The sequence below is a fragment of the Hemicordylus capensis genome, chromosome 14 (assembly GCF_027244095.1).
Source record: "Hemicordylus capensis ecotype Gifberg chromosome 14, rHemCap1.1.pri, whole genome shotgun sequence".
Taxonomy (NCBI): Eukaryota; Metazoa; Chordata; class Lepidosauria; order Squamata; family Cordylidae; genus Hemicordylus; species Hemicordylus capensis.
In genome coordinates, this window is record NC_069670.1 from 20,011,650 (window position 1) to 20,025,272 (window position 13,623).

The 13,623-nt window shown below is 49.4% G+C and overlaps 1 protein-coding gene across 3 annotated transcripts; it reads left to right on the forward strand.

Annotated features, from left to right (window-relative positions):
• Positions 1-758: 758 nt before the first annotated feature.
• MRPS21 (mitochondrial ribosomal protein S21) lies at positions 759-10,993 on the forward strand. 3 transcript variants are annotated; one of them, XM_053278306.1, is made up of 3 exons: positions 759-779; positions 1,107-1,288; positions 10,616-10,993. In XM_053278306.1, the coding sequence occupies exons 1-3, from the start codon at positions 774-776 to the stop codon at positions 10,794-10,796; spliced, it is 369 nt and encodes a 122-aa protein (XP_053134281.1). In that variant the 5' UTR covers positions 759-773; the 3' UTR covers positions 10,797-10,993. The 3 variants fall into 3 exon arrangements, with proteins under 3 accessions (XP_053134281.1, XP_053134282.1, XP_053134283.1); XM_053278307.1 differs by lacking the exon at positions 759-779 and adding an exon at positions 3,214-3,368 and having other exon boundaries at positions 1,133-1,288; XM_053278308.1 differs by lacking the exons at positions 759-779; positions 1,107-1,288 and adding exons at positions 1,331-1,357; positions 3,214-3,368.
• Positions 10,994-13,623: the final 2,630 nt, after the last annotated feature.

A 13,623-nucleotide genomic window follows, 5' to 3' on the forward strand; every position in this document is an offset into this window, starting at 1 on the left:
GGGAAGGGGCAAATTACAATGATTTCTTAGTCTGGCAGGGGCTTGTATTGGCCCTGGCAGAACTTGGCTGTCTGCTCCTGTTGCAAATGCCTCTGTCTAGTGTGGCAAACTAATGTATCCTCCTCCCTCCTGGTGTCAAAGTCAGCACTAGTGTGGTGAATGCACATATACCTAGTGGTGTGCCCGAACCGGTCCGGCGGCCATTCCAAAGAATGGCCGAACTGCTGGACCGTTCCGGCCCTGCCTGGTCCGGGTCCGGGTGGGGGGGTATGCCTTTAAGGGCGGGGAGGGCTTGCTTAGCCCTCCCGCCTCCTTGCCCCCGCCAGCGCCCGTATTTTCTAGTATAGGGGCGCTGGAAACCAGCCGCCCCCCCCCCCCGCGGCGAAAGAGCCCCCAATGCCAGCCCTCCCTCCCTCCCAGCTAGCTGCCCGCCCGCCCGCCCGCTCGCTCACCGCTCTCCGGATAGGAAACGAGAGGAGCTCCAGCACAGAGCTCCTCTCGTTTGGAAGGCCTCCGGCAGAATGGTGTTTTGTGCGCGCGCGCATGCGCGCACCGCAAAGCACGCCATTCGCCGGAGGCCCGGTCTACCCAGCGATCGGAGGCCCGGTCTACCCAGCGATCGGAGGCCCGGTCTACCCGCTGGCCATGTTATATAACCATGTTCACATCACCTCTAGGGACCAACACTTAATCCCTGCAATGAGGGACATCCTGCATAATGAGGGGCAGTTGGCAACCCTAGTCGACACCGACTTGACAGCACTTAATCAAGCATGCAGGCAAGCAACTTCAATTTTATTGGGCTTTCTTGGCTTACTTTGCTATGCATTGTTCTTACACTTGATGCGAGCCACCATGGGCAGCACGCTTAATACAAAAAGGCAGGAGAACCAGGAAGACTCCCAAATTGGGAGTCCCAATGGAGAGAACTCCAGTATTGATTTCGGTTAAATATCAGGCCATGTTTGGTTTTGTCCCGCCCCCCACCCCCACGTTTAAAGGCTTCTTTTGCAGCTATGCTTGCAAACCTCTTCTTGCTTTTATAGCGGGGTGTGTGAGAGATTGCATAACTACTACTGAGCATGTGAAAGTTAACCACTTTGCAGGAACACCGGGGAGACGAGCCCAAGCTAGGCCCCAGCCTCCCCGTTGCCGTGGTTACCAAGATTAGGCCGCAAGCCGGAGAAGGAAGAACGAACGAAAAGCGGGAGGCGGTGGGACATCGATTTCCGTTTCCGGTTGCCCTTCCGTCCCGCTTCCGGTATTCTCAGCGAAGAAGACCCGGTGGGTAAGTAGTAGTTGCTGTTGTTGCCCGCGGAGGAGAAGCCTCTTTTTGCCCCCTTCCCCTTGTGGCGCGGTAGGCCGCGCGCGCATCCTCGGCCTCGATTAATAGCTGGTCTGCGGCTGGCGAGTGGGGCGGCGGCATGGCAAAGGGGGCGTTTGAGGAAACGGCTGCAGCTGCAGCTGCGCTGATGATGATGCTTCTCGAACGAGAGCGAGTCCTTTCCCTCCTTGTATATGGGGGAAGAAGAAGAGGAGGAGAGAGAGAGAGCCCTCCTTTAATAGGCTCCCCGTTGGGTGTTTGTGGGGTCTCTCTCTCCCTCTCTCCAACATCATCCCCTGTTGTTGAGGGAGAAGATGAGGGGCACTCCCTGACCCCAAGAATTATGATCCCCCCAGAAAATTAGGGGAGCCGATCAGTGACCTTTAGGTGCCTCCATTTTGTAATAAAGGGGGTCGTAGTCACCTTAAATGGTGCAGATGGGAAATGCTTTACTAACGAGCAGAAGGTTGCCGGTTCGAATCCCCACTGGTACTATATGGGCAGCAGCGATGTAGGAAGATGCTGAAAGGCATCCTCTCATACTGTGTGGGAGGAGGCAATGGGAAACCCTTTCCCTGTATTCTACTAAAAGAAAACCACAGGGCTCTGTGGGCGCCAGGAGTCAAAATCGACTTGACAGCACACTTTACCTTTAGGAACATAGGAAGCTGCCATATCCTGAGTCAGACTCTTGGTCCATCTCGCTCAGTGTTGTCTACCCAGGCTGGCAGCGGCTTCTCCAAGGTTGCAGGCAGGAATCTCTCCCAGCCCTATCTTGGAGATGCTGCCAGGGAGGGAACTTGGAGCCTAGGTGCTTTTCCCAGAACGGCTCCATCCCCTGAGGGGAATATCTTCCAGGGCTCACACTTCTAGTCTCCGATTCAAATGCAACCAGGGCAAACCCTGCTTAGCTAAGGGGACAAGTCCTGCTTGCTACCACAAGACCAGCTCTTCTCTCCAGTGTTCCTTCTAAGGTGTCGCACACTCACACATTTTTGGATGTCCACTCAGTTAATTTTAGATCCCACTCAGGTTTAATCAGGAAGGTCCCCCTCTCTTAATGCATGTGCGCTCACACTGTCTTGATACTGCTACCCAGAACAAAACTCATTCCGCACACAGATGAAAAGAATTAGAGAGAACACTGCTCCTCTCACCTGCACCTTTAAGCTCTCCCTGCTTTTCAGTGTCTCATGCACTGAACGAGATTAATGGCACATTATTCCATTTTTGTCCTGCTCTTCCTCCAAGGAGCTCAGGGTGGCATAAATGGCTTGTATGAACAAAGGAAGCTGCCTTCTACTGAGTCAGACCTTTGGTCCATCTAGCTCAGGAATGTCTACCCAGACCGGCAGCGGCTTCTCCAGGTTTGCAGGCAAGAGTCTCTCTCAGCGCTATCTTGGAGATGCTGCCAGGGAGGGAACCTGCAACCTTCTTCATGCAAATGCTCTTCCCAGAGTGGCCCCTTTCCCTCAGGGAATATGTTACAGTGCTCACATGTAGTCTCCCATTCAAATGCAAACCAGGGTGGACCCTGCTTAGTAACAGGGACAATTCATGCTTGCTTCCACAAGGCCAGCTCCCCTCCCATAGCGCCCTCCCTCTCCCTCTCCCTCTGCATTCTCCTCAAGGGTTAGGAACCAGGGACTTCCCCAGTGTTCCCTCTAACAGGGATTTCCAGATGTTAACTACAACTCCCTGCATCCCCAACTGTAGTGGCCTTTGGCTGGGGATTATGAGCATTGTAGTCAACAGCATCTGGGAATCTCAGAGGGAACACTGATGAGGACATCCTTGCTTGCTGCTTATTCCTTTAATCGCTGAGTTAGCTCTTAAGAATTTGTTACCCTTCATTTTGGGGACTTGCTTTTTTCCTCCTTGAAAACCAGATATCCAGTTCTGTATGGATCAGAAGCTGCCGACCTCTAACTCCTGGATGTAGAAAACGGTTGTGCCTAAAGATGGCCAATCACCTGAAATTTGTTGCCCGCACAGTGATGGTTGCCAATGGAAACGTGGAGGCTGCTTATCGAGTGCTCAACAGGTAATGGTTTGTTTTCCTCTTGCTTCACCCAGAAGTGGCTGCATCATTTGGATACAGCAGGTTAATGGCTTTGCTCTTATTGTCCAGCTCAGGGGTTTTCAACCCAGGATGCTTTAAAGGGATACATTGGGGTATTCAGAATTCTCCTGACTCACTGGCATGCTATTATTTTTATTTTATTTATTTATTATTTTATTTTATTTATTTACATTTATATCCCGCTCTTCCTCCAAGGAGCCCAGAGTGGTGTAAATACTTAAGTTTCTCTTTACAACAACCCTGTGAAGTAGGTTAGGTTGAGAGAGAAGTGACTGGCCCAGAGTCACCCAGCAAGTCTCATGGCTGAATGGGGATCTGAACTCGGGTCTCCGCGGTCCCAGTCCAGCCCTCTAACCACTACACCACCATTGTCTCTCTAGGAGGAGAGGGAGAGGAGGGTCAAGAAACATACCTCCCTCCTCTCCATGTGGCTGGCTAGCTATGGGCTCAGCTCGCCCTGCCCTGCCCCTCCCTCAGCCTGATTGACAGGCTTGGCACGAGGGAAACACTGGCCGAATGCTCAGCATCAGCATTGCCCTTGCTGGTGAGGCTGTGAGTCAGACTGAGGGAGAGGTGGACTCGACCAGCCAGCTTGTGGAGGAGAGCTGGTCTTGTGGTAGCCCGCATGAATTGTCCCCTTTGCTAAGCAGGGTCCACCCTAGTTTGCATTTGAATGGGAGACTGTGTGTGAGTACTGTAAGATATTCCCCTTAGGGGATTCCACTCTGGAATGGAATCTTTATTTCAGTCATTGACCAGACAAAAATACAACACAATAGACAAGTGGTAACCTCCAGCAATCATGATTCTGCCAGTACTGTACAGTACTTTCTTACAAAACACTGTTTACAATATAACAATATATAGTACAATCGGCACTCATGATTTTACCAATTACTTCCTTACACAGCTTGCAATGTAGCAAACTTTTGCCACGTTGGTGGAAACATTAATATCACTGTCGAACAAAAGGCTGATGGCCTACCTGGGAATCTAGACAAAATAGGTGAGCCACTCTGGCAAGCACGCAGGTGCTCTTCCATGCAGAAGGCTCCAAGTTCCCTCCCTGGCAGCATCTCTAAGAGAGGGCTGAGAGAGACTCCTGCCTGCAGCCCTGGAGAAGCTGCTGCCAGTCTGGGTAGGCAATCCTGAGCTAGATGGACCAAGGGTCTGTCTCAGTCGAAGGCAGCTTCCTATGTTCCTACACATGGAGAGGAGAGAGGCAGGGTCAGGTCGAGGTGTGCTGTGGAGCCCTGGCCATGAAGGCTCTGGAGGACAGGAGGAGGAAGGAAGCCAGCGTGTAGATTTAGGAATTTGGTTGTGTGTGTGTTTGCCTGGTTCCAGGACAGCTTGTATTTTATTTCCTTTGGCAAGATTTACTTCTGGGAGTCACAATTCTTGGCTGCTTATATGGGGTACCTGAGCTGAACCTTTAAGGTAGCAGGGGTACGCTTGTTTTAAAAAAGCATGAAAATACCTTGTCTAGCTATTGGCAGTAGCACCCAAGCTATTGGCACTATAAAGAAATATTGAGAATTCTTACTACTAGCGGCTTCATGTAAGCTGTAATTCATAAGGATTATCTTTAATGCTGCGTTGTTGGGTTCTAGTTTTCTGTGGATGTTTGGCTATAGTGCCCCCTGCTGGCAGAGTATAACAAATTAGCCTTGTGTTGGCTAAGCTTAAAGGCAGTGTTGCTACGATCACTGTCTTTTGAAAAAGTAGGTACAAAAGTAGTATTCTTTTTCACCAGCGCTAGTTGCTGTAGCAGTATGCAGACTTCCGAGCGGCAGAGAATTCTTTGGCAGGGCTCAAACTATACCCAGCTCTTTGGCCTTAAGGACTGACTTAACCCATATGGCAGGAGACTCAGACTGAGGCGCTCCTGCAGAAGCTGGCGTACAACTCCATCATCCCTAGCTGCTGGCCTTTGCGATGGGAGATGATGGGAGTTGTAGTCCAACAAGAGGCAGAGGACCACAGTTTAAGACCCCTGGCATATGGTGAAGTCCTCTTCAGAGGCCCTTCTCTGGGTATCAATGCCTTTGACAGGGAACAATTGGGGAGAGGGCCTTAGGAACATAGGGTGCTACCTTATACCGAGTCAGATCATTGGTCCTTGTAGCTCAGTATTGTCTACCCTGACTGGCAGCAGCTCTTCAAGCAGGAGTCTCTCCCAGCCCTCCCTGGAGATGCTGCCAGGGATTGAACCTGGGACCTTCTGCATGCAAAGCAGATGCTCTGCCACTGAGCCATGGCCATGTCCCTTAAGAAGGGGAATATCTTACAGCGCTCACATGTAGTCACCCATCCAAATGGACACCAGAGAAGACTCTGCTTAGCAAAGGGGACAGTTGCTGCCGCAAGACAGGGCTGTTGCCCATCCCCTGGTGATGAGGAGGGAATTCCCTCCTGGACCCTCAGGTGCTAGGGAGTGGCAGGGCTGACGGAAGTGGTGCAGTGAGCATGAAGCAAGCACATGGCAGTCGCACACTCTGTCGTCTTTAAAGATGACTTGGGAGCATAGGAAGCTGCCATACTGAGTCAGACCCTAGGTCCATCTCGCTCAGTATTGTCTACATAGACTGGCAGCGGCTTCTCCAAGGTTGCAGGCAGGCGTCTCTCTCAGCCCTACCTTGGAGATGCTGCCAGGGAGGGAACTGGGAACCTTCTGCATGCAAATGCTCTTCCCAGAGTGGCCCCCTTCCCCTCAGGGGACTATCTCACAGCGCTCTCATGCGGTCTCCCATTCAAATGCAACCCAGGGTGAACCCTGCTTAGCAAAGGGGGCACGTCATGCTTACTACCACCATTCGTGCTTGCTACCACAAGACCCCCTCTCCTCCCCTAGAGCCCTCCCTCTCCCTGCCCCTCTCCATTCTCTCCACGGGCTAGGAACCAGGGACTCCCGCACTCAGCAGGCAGTGCAGCGTGGGGCCGGGGTGGGGGGTGTGTGTGAAGAGAAATGAAGGGCCGGTCGAGCGAGGCCCGGACCCCAGGAACAGCAGGCAAGCCAAGCGCCCTTTGCCCCCTGGGAGAAAAGCTTCTTGGCCGTGCCAAGGCCGAGTCCTCCTGGGTGGACGAGTGTGGCGCGTTGGGCTTCGAGTCATGGAGGCTGGCAGGGGTCCCTAGCTGAGTGGGCCGCCTCCCCGTGCTGAGAGGAAACGCAGCTGCTTGCGCGGGGAGGGGGGGGGATGCTTTGCGACTTAGGATGCAACACCAGCCTCGGAGATCTTCTCGACTAGTCCTCCCAGCGCACGCGCCTTAGTGCAGCCTGCGCGTCTGCCGATGGGTTTTAAATATAGCTGGAACTGCACTTGCTTTGCTTTGCGTGTTTGTGTACCCGTCCTCCCCGCCCCCCCCCCCCCAGCTCTCCGCGGCGGTGTCACCAGAGCGTGCCAAACACGTGTCTCCCTCACAGCCCTGGCCCAGGAGACCGGGAGGGAGGAGACGCGGGAGGTTACATAACACCATTCCGAGAAACCACTCGCCTCGGGATTGGCTCGGCCGCTGGGTGGAGGCAGCGACCAAGCGCCCTCTGATTGGGCAGCGGCTGCTGGGGGCGGGGCCCGGAGCCCATTCAGGACTATTTGTCAGGCACACATTGCAGGCCCGGCACAGGGGGCTTCTCCCTCGGCCATGTGCGTCGCGACGCTCCGCCCCTGGCAGAGAGCTGCCATGGTCTCTCTCTCTAGCTCGCTTGAAGAGAGAGAGTTTTTAAAATAAAGAAGATAGACCGAATAAACGTCTCCCTTCCCAGCTTTTTCCTGAGAAGGAATTTAGACTTGTTCTTGAACTGCCCTTTTCACTCCCTTCTCAGGAAGTCTCCTCTCTCCACTGTTAAAACAATTCTTAATTTAAACACCTCCCCTTCCCGTCTTTTCCCCATGATGCATGTATGCATTGCAGCATTCTCTTTTATGGCTCACCCAGGAGGGAATGCCTTTTTAAAAAAAAGACATCTCTGGCTTTTTATAAACACTTCAATTAAAAATGAATTAAACCTCCTGACCCAAGGGTGGGCCACCTTGGCCCTGCAGCTGTTGTTGAACTATAATTCATGTTTCTAGGAGGAGGAGAGCTGGTCTGGCAGTAGCAAGCATGATTTGTCCCCCCTAGTTAGCTCTGGGAGACTACATGTGAACACTGAGATATTCCCCTTAGGGGATAGAAGAGCAACTGGGCAGAGCATCTAGGTCCCAAGTTCCCTCCCTTGGCAGCATCTCCAAGATAGGGCTGAGAGAGACTCCTGCCTGCAACCTTGGAGAAGCCACTGCCAGTCTGTGAAGACAATACTGGGCTAGATAGACCAAGGGTCTGACTCAGTATATGGCAGCTTCCTGTGTTCCTATAATTCGCATCACCCCCAATGGCTGAGGATTATGGGAGTTGTAGTTCAGCAACAGCTGGAGGGCCAAGTTGGCCCACCCCTGAATTAATCAGCAACACTTTTGTAGTCAATTGAAAAATGTGTTAAATGTATATCAGCACTGTTTTAAAAGCACCAGTATGCTTTTATAGCGTTCCAAGTGTGTAAAGGGCTCTGCAAGATATGATCTTGGTCGTCCTTACCACAGCCGTGTAAGGTAGGCCATGTTGCAGATGCTGGCTGGGGTTGAAAGGGAGTGGCTTGCCGGGGGCTGTTTATTGAACCAGTCCACTTATTTATTTATTCAATGTAGATGCTGCTTTTCATTAAAATAATCTCAAAGCGGTTTACAATATGATTAAAACAATGCATAATAAAATACGTACAGATGATCTCAAAAATTAAAATACATAATGCAAAAGTACAGATAATATAAATATAATCTCCATATCAAAATTTAACTACCCACAAAATAATAATAATACATAACACAAAGCAGCAGCAATAAAACAATACTCTCATTCAAAAGCATGGGTGAAGAGCCACATCTTTACTTTCCCCCTAAAAACTGTCAAGGAAACTGAGGAGCAGATTTCAGTCGGGAGAACATTCCAAAGCCTGGGGGCCATGACGGAGAAGGCCCCGTCCTGCTTGCTCAACAACCGAGCTTCTCTCACTGTCGGCACGTGGAGCAGAGCCCCCTCTGATGATCTGGTCAAGCAGGAATAAACCCTTGGGAACAGGCAGTCCTTCAGCTCTCCAGGGCCCAAACCCCCCTTGATGCCGGACTGCACCGTTTCAGCCCTGTGGCTGTTGTCGGACTATGGCTCCCATCATCCCTCGTCACTGGAGAGTGGGAGTTGTAGCCCTACATCTGCAGGAGTTGTGCAGCCCTGTCTTAGCGAGTTCCTGGCCAGAGGGGCGGCTTCACCCAGGTCCTCCTGGGTCACAGATCTTGCAATTAGATGACTCCAGCACCCATCTTCCAGAGTCTCAAAGCCACAAGGAGGCAGGCAGAAATTGTTCAAAGATGTTCTAGAGGTGTCGTCCCCACCCCCACAGAGGTCTAGTGTAGTGGAATCAGTGGGCTGCTCTTGGAGAGAGCTGCTATTATTATTATTAATAATAATAATAATAATAATAATAATAACAACAACAACAACTTGATTTCTATACCGCCCTTCCAAAAATGGCTCAGGGCAGTTTACACAGAGAAATAACAAGCAAATAAGATGGAACCCTGTCCCCAAAGGGCTCACATTCTAAAAAGAAACACAAGATAGACACCAGCAACAGTCACTGGAGGGATGCTGTGCTGGGGGTGGATAGGGCCAGTTACTCTCCCCCTGCTAAATAAAGAGAATCACCACATTAAAAGGTGCCTCTTATAGAAAGCTCCTTGGTGGGCACGTTGGTCACCCCGCTTGCATCTTGAGATCAGGAGCAAGGAGGTCCAATAGGACAGACTCTCCGCCGAATGCAATAGGGACATGGGAAGCTAAGCAGGGTCTGCCCTGATATGCATTTGAATGGGAGACTTCTAACAGGGATTCCCAGTTCACTACAACTCCCAGCATCCCCAGCTGCAGTGACCTTTGGCAGTTGTAGTCAACAACATCTAGGAATCCCTGTTAGAGGGAACACTGGAGACTGCATGTGAGCACAGTAGGGGATGGGCCCGTAGCTCAGTGGTAGAGCATCTGCATTGCATGCAGGAGGTTCCACGTTCCCTCCCTGGCAGCATCTCCAAGATAGGGCTGAACGAGACTCCTGCCTGCAACCTTGGAGAAGCCGCTACCCGTCTGTGTAGACAGTACTGAGCTAGATGGACGAATGGTCGGACTCAGTATATGGCAGCTTCCTAGGTTCCTATGAGTATTGTCTACACTGACTGGCAGCGGCTCTCCAGGGTTCCAGACAGGAGTCTTTCCTAGCCCGACCAGGAGATGCCACGGATTGAACCTGGGCCCTTCTGCGTGCAGAGCAGATGCTCTACCCCTGAAGTATGTCCCCCCTCCCAATTTTTTTTTAGGAGCAGGTTCCCTGTGGCCTCACACCTGGGCTTAATCTAGAGAGCCAGCATGGTGTAGTGGTCAGGCTAGGATTGGGAAGACTTGAGTTCAAGTCCCTGTTCAGCCATGAAACTCACTGGGTGACTCTGGGCCAGTCGCTTGTCTCTCGGCCTAACCTGCCTTGTTGTGAGGATAAAGAAACTGATCATGGGAGGAGAGATGGTCCTGTGGTAGCAAGCATGAATTGTCTCCTTTGCTAAGCAGGGTCCAGCCCAGTTCGTATTTGAATGGGAGACTACATGTGTGAGTGTAAGATATTCCCCTTAGGGGATGGATCTGCTCTAGGAAGAGCATCTACATACTTGCATGCAGAAGGTTCCAAGTTCCCTCCCCTGGCATCTCCTAGATAGAGCTGAAAATATACCTGCCTTACAACCTTGAAGAAGCTGCTGCCTGTCTGTATAGTCAATACTGAGCTCGATGGACCTATGATCTGACTCAGTATATGGCAGCTTCCTGTGTTGCTATAACCACAGGCACTGCTCTGGGCTCTTTGGGGGAAGACCGGGATAGAAATGTAAAAATAATCTAGCAGCCATACTTGGGTTAGGAAGAACATTTCTGGCCTGGTTTGACCTTTCATTTGGCAGGGGTTTTGTTCTTCCTGAGGTCCCTTCACTCCTCATCTGCATCCTTCTTACATGTAACTTGGAGAGCTTTCTAAGAGTACCAGCAATGAAGCTAACATGGTCTTGGAGGTGGGGAGCTGATTCTTTCCCCAGTTCTCCCTTCTTCAGAACGTGACGTTCAGTCTCGGTTACTTGCAGGGTCCTGACGATGGATGGGATTGTCGAAGAGGTCAAACGACGCCGGTATTACGAGAAGCCCTGCCGCAAGAGGCAGCGGGTAGCCTACGAGACATGCCGGAGGATCTATAACATGGAAATGGCCCGGAAGATCAGCTTCCTCATGCGGAAGAATCGGGTGGACCCTTGGCTTGGTTGCTAGGCTGGGAGACTTGTGGGAATGGAGCTTTCTATAGCTTTGGCCTCCGACCACTGGAGGGCGCTCTGAGCAGAGTCGAGTTGGCGGAGGAGACTGAGCCCCCTTCTACCACTTCACTGGGATCTCTGTAGGACTGGCAGTTCCCTTTTATGGATCCAAAGTATTGGCAGATGTCAATAAAATATTAACATGCTGACTTAGTTGGCAGTGAGCAAAATGGAACCCTTTTTGTCACTAGGGGTACACAAAGCCAAGCAGGGTATGAACCTAATCCAAAGCAATACAAAAGATCAGGAAAAACTATAATATGGTCCTAGGTTAATAATATATAACTACAAAAGATAAGAATATACATGGGTATTTTAATAATAAAGGTTAATAATGCTGCATAAAATTACTTAAAACTTAACAAGGATTGTTTTTAAAAGTCGTAATACATTGAAAGTCCTCAGAAATATGCTGTTAGGTAATTAATTCAAGTGTCGTAAAAGACCTCAGACATATGTTGACTAGATCATGTAGTCTTGTGATTCCTGGTGAGTTTGAGTCCTTATAGATCCCTATAAAGTCAGACGTGTTTCGGCTCATAGTCTTCCTCAGTAATTTTCCATGTATTGTTCTCCTGAGGGCATTGCACCTCCAGACTCTATGAATAAAATAGCCCAACTCTATAAAAATTACTTCCATCCCCTTTAATTTCTGCCCTCTTAAGTGCCATTGCTTACCGTATTTACCAAAATAGAATGATTCTGAATTTAAGGTGAGCCCTTTAAAAAAATAATGATTAAATACAGACTATACCTGTATGTACCCAAAAGAAACAGGACTCTGAATATAATATGACCCCCTGATTTTTAACATTGGGAAAAACCTAGTCTTTGATTCAGGTAAATACATTAGTAGTTAATCCTTCCTGGACTGAACCATTGCAGCCTACAGGAGTTCAAGTTGGTTTCTGACTGCTTCCTAAATAGAGGAAGGGACATCCCTGTCTTTAGAAGACTATTGCATCAAAGATAAAGGTTCTGCCCTAGATTTCTACAAGCAGGGATGTGTTGTTTACAAGGGGAAGCTTTCAAGATGACTTTGTATGTCTGAAGGAGTGAAAGTCCAAGAAAAATGCTATTTCTGCCCATTAGGTTGAGGTCTTTAGGCCGTACTAGTCAGATGTAAAAAATATTTTATTTCTAAAGGTAAACTGTGCCATCGAGTTGATGTCGACTCCTGGCAACCAGAGAGCCCTGTGGTTTTCTTTGGTAGAACACAGGAGGGGTTGACCATTGCCATCTCCCACACAGTGTGAGATGATGCCTTTCAGTATCTTCCTATATCACTGCAGGCTAATAAACCCTCCTGCTTTGTTTTTTTAGTCTACCTTAAGGATAGTAAGCTTATGAGATCACCTTGCAGTCTGTATGTATCCCTCTCCTCTATCAACTTCGAAATGCCTGGACTAATATGAACCAAATTTGGTACAGTTTTAGGGACACCTCAGGGGCTTACTTTGTGATGATGTCACCCACTCTGTTTCAAGCTGGCGGACGTATGAACGTTTTAAGGCTGAAGTGGGCTAACTTGCAAAGCTGGTAATTATCAATGAAGATTATTATTATTACTACTACTACTACATTTATATCCCGCTCTTCCTCCAAGGAGCCCAGAGTGATGTACTACATACTTGAGTTTCTCTTTCACAACAACCCTGTGAAGTAGGTTAGGCTGAGAGAGAAGTGACTGGCCCAGAGTCACCCAGCAAGTCTCATGGCTGAATTGGGGATTTGAACTCGGGTCTCCCCGGTCCTAGTCCAGCACTCTAACCACTACACCACGCTGGCTCTCTATTTGTCTATTAGCCATAACACTGAACAGAACCTCCATGTTCAGAGGCAGTCAGCCTCTGAACCTTCTAGTGTGTGTACGTGTGTGTGTGTGAGAGAGAGATCTCAACAGTGGATTTCTTTAAGGTGGACTACACTGCACTATTGTTGCCTGTCCCCCTGCCCCATGGCAATAATCACACTAGGAAAAACTGCCAAAAACAACTCCACCTCAGCTCCCGTTTGACTTGCAGTATTGACAGTGGCCTACATTACAGAGTTGGCATAAGCCACTGTCTCTCAGCACTGCCCACCACTGGGCAGTGCCATTGGCACTGGTGGATAATACTGATGGACTACACTGTAAAGGTGTTGTGAGCCACTGCAGCCTACAATTGGAGACTAACAGTGGACTACAATGCAGGGATGTTGTAAGCCTTTCTTGCACTCTCAGTCCTAGTGCCCCTGTTTCTAATGGGGGGGGCAGGGCAATTTAAAAAAAAAAGTTTAAACTCCACACATTCATATTTTCCGCACCCAATGAGACCGAAGTTAGAGCAGCAATTCCTGTCTGTGGTTTTACCTTTTCATTTACCTAGAGATTATATCAGGAGGTATAAAAATATTTATTTGTTAATTAAAATTTTCATATATACCGCCTCCAAGGACTCTAGCTGGTTTTTACCAATTACCAATTAATAATAATAATAATAATAATAATTTATTAATTAATTAATTAATTATTATTATTAAATGGCAAATGCCTGGTGAAACAGGTGGGTCTAAAGAAGGACCTTAAAGGCAGCCAGGGATGGGGTTTATGATAGAGATATTTAGTGTGGGGTGGGGAAGAGTTGGGGCAAAGGAGAGAGAGCCCTCCCACCCCGCAGGCAGCTGGGTTTCTCCCTCCCTTAATATAATACGGTAGGCAGCCTTGATATACACAGAGGCCGTTGAACTGCAACTCCCAGCATTCCCAGCCAATTGCGGCTGGGGCTGATGAAAATGATGGG

Bases quoted from the DNA above. Each gene is read 5' to 3' on its own strand.
- MRPS21 (XM_053278306.1), top strand. The intron at 1,289-10,615 runs GTAAGTAGTAGT...GGTTACTTGCAG, and splicing joins CAGCGAAGAAGACCCGGTGG to GGTCCTGACGATGGATGGGA.